At 51.1% G+C, this 8,184-nt stretch overlaps 1 protein-coding gene across 1 annotated transcript in view; it reads right to left on the bottom strand.

Annotated features, from left to right (window-relative positions):
* Positions 1–2,328: 2,328 nt before the first annotated feature.
* Positions 2,329–8,184, bottom strand: part of IL4R (interleukin 4 receptor) — a 25,606-nt gene continuing 19,750 nt past the window's right edge. The window contains exons 5-8 of the mRNA XM_081888259.1: positions 7,390–7,544; positions 6,196–6,346; positions 4,703–4,802; positions 2,329–4,326 (exon numbers count right to left, since the gene is read on the bottom strand). Coding sequence (XP_081744385.1) covers positions 3,174–4,326; positions 4,703–4,802; positions 6,196–6,346; positions 7,390–7,544 — 1,559 coding nt within the window. The 3' untranslated portion in view covers positions 2,329–3,173. The remainder of the gene's footprint in view (positions 4,327–4,702; positions 4,803–6,195; positions 6,347–7,389; positions 7,545–8,184) is intronic.

The raw sequence follows: 8,184 nt of genomic DNA, 5'->3' as shown, positions 1-8,184 counted from the left end.
ATTGCCGTGTCCCTCTGCTGTTGGGAGGTTTTCAAAGGTGGTCAAAAGGAAGCAAAACAATACATTTGGCACCTGCTGGGCTGCAGGAGTTGCTGGAAGGAAGTCTACAAGATGCCATCCAATCACCTTAGGGACTCAACTCTGGATTTGTGTACGGTTTACTCCGTAGCCTTTTTTTCTCCTGAATATGTTCTGCAAGGCAGTGAGTACGGGATTTACTACCAAAGACTTTCTCACAAATGAGTATAGCTGCAAGGCAGTGCAGGTTTAAGACAAGAGTTTACTTTCCTCTAGCTCGGCTACCTTCCCAGGTTGACAAGCCCCATCTGCCCTAATTACACTACTGTCAGGTAAATTGCAATTATCGAGTCAAGACTTGCTCAGAATAGGCGCCAATTAATCTAATATACACTGCACTATGCTTCAGTGTTTCATAACAATATACCTGTACTTTTGAGGGTGTAGTAACACACCACTCTTCTTTAAATGTGGTTATTTTATCTTCCGATTATCCTCAGCTGTATTGAGCATCACAATCAGCATCCCTGATGGAAGCAGAATGTGAAAGGCAGCCAGATTCTATGAAAGGGGAAGATAGATTACAGCTGAACTGAAGTGCCCTAGGCATGGCAGGGATGGTAGTATCCACCCATTCATAGAAAGTACCTTGATCCTGTGATGGCTTTTGTCAATGGAAAGTGGGTGATGTTTTCTGCTGGCTTTTCCTTCCCTGTCTAGCAGCCTGCTTCTCCTTTACCAAGCTTTTTCATCACAAGAGTTGTGAAGCATTAAGTACCAGATGAATCAGAGAATGGTAGAGTTGAAAGGAACCACAAGGGTCAACTGGTCCAACTCTCTGCAATGCAGGAAACCTTTTGCCCAACGTATGATTAGGAGTCTGATGCTCCACTGACTGAGCTATCCAAGGAACTTTAAAGCTCTAGGTTAGGGCCAGTTAGGCGGCAATTCTAACCCCAATTACCTGGGAGTAAGCCCTACTGAATTCAGTAGGAATCACTTCCAAGTAGGCATGTTTAGGTTTGTACTGTTATAATCTACAGAATGAATGGGTGTTCTGTGCTTGCCTCCACCAGAAAAAATCCTGGTTTGTTTTTTCTTTTTCTTTTGGACGGCAGGTTTTTTACCATCCAGCATATAACTGGGTGGGGCTGGAACAAAGGGCAGAAATAGCAGAAGTGTGGAGCGTGGGCTGCTACGGAAGGCCCAGGGTTGCTACCAGCTGCCTGCCCGCCCACCAGTTCAACAGTCACCTCCCAACTTTATGCAAAGCAGGCTCTTCCTGGAGTCAAGTTCTCTTCTGCGAATCAGCTGGGGGCTTTCCACATCTGCTGCATGCTGTGCTGCACATTTTGCTCACCAACTCACTCAGTGAAGGGGAGGAGTGGCACTTTGGGAATTGGACACAATTCATGCCGAGCAGCAGGGCACCAAATTAATGCGCTGGGCAAGGGCTCTTTCTCATTCTAGGGTTTAGACAGGGACAAGAGTGGGGTGCTGCTGCTGCTGGGTGCAGCTGGCTGGTGTGGGTTTAAGATCCTCTGTGGCCTGATGAAGGATGGTGAGCTGGGGGCCAGCAGGCTCTGAGCTCCCTGGAGGACTGCTGCCCCCTTGTGTCCAAGAGTCACTGCAAGGCCATCTGGGAGCTCTGTGAGGAGTGTTTAAGATAAGGGGGGTCAGCTGAGGAAGACAGACCCCGCCTCCATGTAGGTGTAGTATGGCAGGGGCCTCAAATTATTCAGACCCCCAGCAATGGAGGAACGAATTTTTTATACTGTACAGTTCAAGTCACACGTCTTAATTAGCAGGTAATTAAACTTTTGCTTCAATCTGCAGAGGGTCCAATCCACACACAGCCTACTGTGCCTATCAAATCCTGGCTGCACCCCGTGACTCAGTAAGCCAGCAGCAAGAGGCTGAGAGCTGGCAGGAATCTGCACTCATACTTTAAAAGGTTATGCAGATTTATGCAAATGTGCTTCAACATTCAGGTTCTGTACTTGAATGTTTCTAACCACTTCCTTTCTTGTGAAGTTTCCATTTGCCTGCATAGCTTCTCATCTTCTCAGAAGCCTTTCATTCTACAGGTACCTGTGAGACGCGAGTGAACCATGATGCCAGAATGGTCCACCTGGGCTGCCCACAGCCACACAGTCTTCTCTTCGCCAGCTGGGAGCAGCAGCCTCAGCCTCCATGGGGGGTCCATGACAGGTCCTTCCCCATGCAAGCTGCAAGCTTCTTTCCCTCCTTTTGGAAATGCCATCCTGCCTATTATCACACCTTGAGTGGAATAAGTGCAATAAAGCTGGATCATATGGATAAAAAACTTTAATGCTAGAATGGTGTTGTCTCAGTCACTTGGCGATACTTCCTGGCATCCCCATCACCAAAAGCAGTCCCAGAGCATCCCTTTATTCAGCCTGCTTCCCCTCCTCTTATCTGATCTCTGGCAGAGGGCACAGGAAGTCACACCACCATGCAGAGACCTTGTTGCTTGCTATGGATATATGAAGCAAGACCTCCTTACCTGTATAGAAGCAGCAACAAAAGAAAGGCAGGCAGACTGTTCTCTGCAAAAACCAAGGCATTGCCTGAGCAAAAGCTGGCCACTTGCTGGATTCAGAGCCTGTCAGCAGGCAGAACCGAAACACGTGACAGGCAGGTGTGGAATCCATTGCAGGTGACTGTCCAGTAACTTGAGCCCAAGAACAGCTGGTGCTCCAACCCCCAGCCCAGTATGGGTCAAGAAAGCACCCATCCCCCTGAAGGTCCCATTCATGTAAGAAGTGCCAAAAGCGGCCCCTTGAGTCCAGCAACTTGTCTTCAGAGTTTCCACACAGATGCAGGCCTACATGCAGGAAGGCGCCTCTCCTTGCTGCCCTTTGGCTTAGTCCTCTGTTGGTAATAAGGGCCCTTCCCTACCTGGGCTTAAAGGGGATGGTGAACACCTTTTGTCCCTCCTTTAATTCCCTCTCCCATGCAGCAGCAACCTCCGACTGCAGTCCCATATCTCCTCCTCCCTGAACCCCCAAACCCTATATGCGGTTGCTGCTGCTTTCCTATTTACAGCATAGCAGATCTCTGGATTTAGGGAGGATTCCGCCTGGAGAAGGTCACTGCCCGGTTCAGGCGGAATTAAGGAGGCACAAGGGGCCTCAGGGGTATGAAAGGCCTTTGTCCCTGGCCACATCTTCCCTAAAGCATCCATCGGAGGCCACCTGTTGCATGTCAAGGTCCGCCCCGCAGGGTGCACTTGCCCAGGCCTGGTCTCTTACCTCCTGAGCCCCCCAGCCAGGGTGAAAGAGGACCCTGCTCACCCCAGTGGCTGCTGCGGGGCTGTCCTGGACAATGCTGAGCAAGGGTTTGTAAGGGGACTGCCCATCTAGCCTGCAACCAGCGCTGCCACTCTTGCCCTGGGGGGCTGTGCCTTCCTGGAGAGCTGAGCTGAAGGAGCGGTAACCAGCCAGGAGGGAGGCTGCTGGGCAGGGGACAGACTTCCCTGGGGCATGTTGGGAGGAGCTGCCTGGCCTCGCCTCTTGCTCTGCAACTGCCATACAGGAGGAAAAGCAAAGCGAGTCTTGGGCGTCTGGGAAGACACCCTGGAAAGCAGGGTGCAGGCTGCCAGTCACAGGTGCAAGGCAAGGCCCTGAGGCATGGCTGAATGGCTGGATTTGGTCCCTGAAAGGAGAAAAGTCCTCCTGCTCCTCCTCACAGACCTGGCTGAAGCCGGCCATAGGCTCCGCCACCAGGCTGCTGAAACACTTGTAGCCCGAGGGCTGGGGGGCGGCTGTGCTGCCTCCCACCCCTTGCAGACAGCGTCTGTCCGTGGTGACGGATTGTGCCTCTGGGGAGAAGAGGCTGTGGCTGAGGGGCAGTTCCAGGGCAGCACTGCCTGGCTGGGACGAAGCCACTGTCTCTGTGCTGGTGTTGTGATAGACAGGTTTGGAAGAGGTCTCTGAAACTCCACGGTGCTTGTCCAGCAGTGCATCCTGAGAAAAGGAAAAAGCACTTTGCATGTGCCCCAGAGCCTGGTCCTTGAGAAGGGGGTGCTCGTCCAGGATACCGGTGCCCCCACTGCTCAGGTCCCCACTGAGAAGGTCCCTGAAGAGCTTGGCCACGGCGTCTTCATGAGGGACCTGGCAGTCTTCCTCTTTCTGAGTTTCTGGCTTGGCAGATGCAATGCAGCTGTGAATATGCACAGGGTGCTCAAGGCCCATGTTTCCGAATGGCACCACCGCTGCTGTCACACCAGCGGCCACTTTGCTCTTGGCGGGGTTTGGAATCTGGTCCCACCATCCCTTCTTCACCCTGCAAAGCAAGAAAGCGCCACCCGTCAGTCCTTCCCGGCCCTCAGAAAGGGAGAGACAGGGCTCTGCAAGGGCTGCCTCCCCTCCGAACATCAGGAACCAATCTTCCCCTTTCCGAGGTGACTAGTAGCCAAATGCATGGTTAAAAACAGCACGTGAGAGAGCTGAGGAAGACTGTTTGGCTGGAAGGAGGATGAGGAGAAGACTCAGAAGGGACAGGGGCAACTTTCCTCTTCCTTTCCTGTCAGGGTTGCAGGAAAATGCCTCTGCCACCAAGGCCTGCAACCTTCAAGCAGAAGTGACCATTTTTTAATTTGTTTTGCTGTGGGCAAAGGGCAGCCCTGGAGACAACACCTTGCAAGGCACCCAAGACCTACCTGGTGACGCAGAAGAAGCTGAAGGTAGCCAGGGCCATGATGAACACACACAGCAAGGGGATGAAAATCCAGAGGATAGACCCAGACCTTGGCTCAATCTCTGGAAGGCAAGAAGCATTTTGGTTATCTGGGTGTACAATTCACCCTGATACCCATGGGAGGCAGGCTGGCTGGCTAGCTGGCAGACAGGCACCCACCCACCTGGAAAGGGGGCAAAAGATCAGGCTCAACACCCAGAAGCCTCAGCTGACAAAGGAGCCCAACTCACACAGCTGGAAAGAATTTCAGGTGATTTGCAGTATTTCTCCTTAGGGTTTTATTTGCCTATTGCCTTGTAGGGATGTGGTGAGGTTCATTTGTTGGTTTTAGCTTGTCTCTTGTTAGGGGAATTGCAGCCTTCCAAGTCCTTCTTTTGGAAAAGGAGTTTCCCAAATTGGGATGTGGGGATGGGCACCGACAGGCACATTTAATGCTTTGTGTGTTTGGTTTCTCCTGCACATGCTAATCTAACCTTTAACCCCCTCCTGCAGTTTCAAGCTGGATTCCCTTCAGCCAGACTTACCTTGGGCTGGGGAAAGGGGTCCTTGGGTCACCCAGCACCACCAAGGTAAGGGGCAGACAGGATTTGTACTGCTTATTACTCATGTAGCACCATCACCGCACACAGAGCAAGAGAAGCAAGAAGGTAGGTCTCTGTCCCAGGTAGTCTATCATCTCACCTTTGACCAAGGAAAAGACAACAGGCAAGGAGAAGAAAAGAGAGGAGAGCAGAGGAGGTGGAGGAAGCACAAATACAGCTACAGGCAGTATACCGTGAAGTTATATGCAGAGAAAAACCAGCAGATAATGAGCTTGATGCAGGAAGAGGGAGCACTGGTGGTAGCGGGGCCTGATGTGCTGTGGCACCACACTGAACCTGCTAACTTCACCCAGGGGTCTGCAGCAGAGCTGCTTTTAGCAAGCCTACCCAGGGCAAGCAATCAAAGTCACTGTGGAATCTAGAAGGTCTTTCCAGTTATTTGTCTCTAGCCTGGCAAACTGCGACTGCCCCCTGCCTCTCCGCCTGTGTTGTGCCACTGATCGCTTGGTGCATTTTCATGCAGAACATTGTGCCACCTTCTTCTACTAAAACAAGTCTTCCAAATGACTAGTATCATGTGCCTTAGTCTTCAGAAAGAGGTACTGTCTACAGAAGAAAATTGTGATGAAATAAGTGAGAGGCCTGCAGTTTAATTTGATGTCCAGCTTGACTGGAAATGCAAGACCTCAGTAATGCGGGAGAAATGCTGTCGCTCCCTCAAAGGGGCTGGATGGCGCACAAACGTTCCTGCAGGTGGGGTGGGAGTATTTCACAAATCCAGAAGGTTTACAGAATGCAGAAAAGAGAGAGCCCACAATGTGGAACCCAGAACACACAGGGATGCCAACTGAGATGCCAACAGATTGTTAATAATAAACAGGTGCCTTGCTCAGCCCCTGCCCTAAGCACTTACCATTTTTCCATGTGTACTCAGCGCTCCAGTCACTCCAGATGCCCCCGAACAATATAATTCTCTGCCGCACTTTTGCAACATAGGTGGTTCCTGGCATGAGGTTATCGTCGAAGATTTTATAATGAAAGCTGTGCGTAGTGTGTTCGTGTAACTTGGGGGGGGGGGGGGAGGAAACAGAAGCAAACAGGTTTACATTATGTGGTCCTTCCCACGCCACAGGAAAACACTGGGAGGGGGTTCTTCTGGTGAGTGGAATTCTTCTCTTTCCCAACTTTCTATGGAGGAAGATCATTTTGGGATGTGGTAGAAAAGCTTTTGGACACTTATGTGACAATGGACAAGGGAATTAATTTCAGAGACCTGTTTCAAGACAAGCTGCAATGGAAGCTTTGTAGATGAAGTCAAGGGGCTTGAGACCAAATGACAGAAGGCTCCAGGGTGGAAGGATCTCCTTCGCTCCCTGCTGAGTCTGGCCATTTCCCACCTGAGGGGCAGCGTGGGGGGGGGGCGTGGGGGAGACAGCCACAGCCAGGGACCCAGGGCTGGGCTCATTCCTCTATCCAGGCAAGCAAGCAAGAGATGCAATTCAGCCCAGCCAAAGCACTAGAAGTGTGTGGAACAGGACTGAGGTGGGGAGGCCTGGCCTGGACAGAGCCCCAGGGGCCAGGTGAAAGAGGCCTGGAGGGCCGCATCTGCCTCCCTTCCCCTAGGTTCTGTGATCCAAAGCCTTGGGGGCTGGTGGCCCTGCTCTCAAGCCAGTCATAAAAGCCAGCCCACTGCTCTTGTGTGCCCCCCTGGTGAGGGGCATATAATCATTTGCAAATATATCTAAAGGCTTTTGGGCCTGGATCTACAGAGCTGCCCAAGGAAAGTGTTAAGGAAGGGCAGGAATATGCCATGTCAACTGGCATGAGGCAGAGCGGGGGGGGGGCAGGGCCATTCTGAGGCTTTCAGGGGTCCCAACACCTCAACCTCTGCTCAGGACATAGAAGGTCTGCCCCCCCCGCAGTGTATGTGATTGTTTTAGCATTTTAAATTTTAGACTTAATGGCATTTTTAAACATGGATGAGCCTGCCACCTTGGGTTCCCTTTAGGATGAAGGTTTGGATATAAATGTAATTAATTAACAATAAATTTGCAGCAGTATTCCAGGTGATCGTACAGGGAGGAGCATGCTGAGAAGGTGTGCCTACCTTGTCCATCTGGTTTATAGGCCAATAGGCAACTTCATATTCTGTTTCCGGATTTTCGTGAAGAACATTCCCTTCTTCATAGTCATCTGCCCAGGTGAAGATGTACGAGTCATCCTTCCTGTTAACAGTCAGGTTGACAAGCGGTCGGGGTTTTACTGCATTTGGGAAGAAATCGACAAAGAGAAAGATGTGGGGAGGCAAAAGAGGTTGGGGAGTGCGCCTGCTCCCCACACAGAGCAGCCAACGTGGGCCTCTGGTTTGGAAGGAGGGGAAGGTCAAAGCAGCAGGTCCTTCTCCCTGGAAAGACAGATACACACTGCCATCCCCTTCTCTTAATTCCTTCTCGCTGCTGCTTCGCACCATACCGTCTCATGGCAATGTTGTGTCCACATTAACAGGATGTTTTCCGTGTTAGAAACTCAGAGATATAAGCTAGGTACCAAATGGCTCCTTAAACCAGGGTTACAGTCACGAAAACAGAATGTCTACTTGGCATTTTGGGGCCAAGCAGCTTGGTCCCCAAAATTTGTTCTGATCGTGCAGATAAAATATCACAGATACAGTTCTAAAGGGTGTGCTGTTAGTGTGTAAAACAGAGAAGATCCAAGGCAAAATGCACCTGGTGGCTGGCAAATTTCAAATGCTCAATGTGTTGTTACTGTGTAGGAAAGCACCCTGTGGCTTTGATGTGGCTCTAGAGAAACAGGCGCCCAGCAGGTGTGGGCAAGTAGCAGGCTGTGTCCATTCCAGGTGACCCCCAACATGCATACAGAGGCAAGCCCCTCACTCCCTTGG

Source organism: Podarcis melisellensis, assembly GCF_964234715.1.
Source record: "Podarcis melisellensis genome assembly, chromosome: 14".
NCBI lineage: Eukaryota > Metazoa > Chordata > Lepidosauria > Squamata > Lacertidae > Podarcis > Podarcis melisellensis.
Note: the sequence above shows the minus strand (reverse complement) of the source record. Positions and strands in the feature narration are given on the sequence as shown.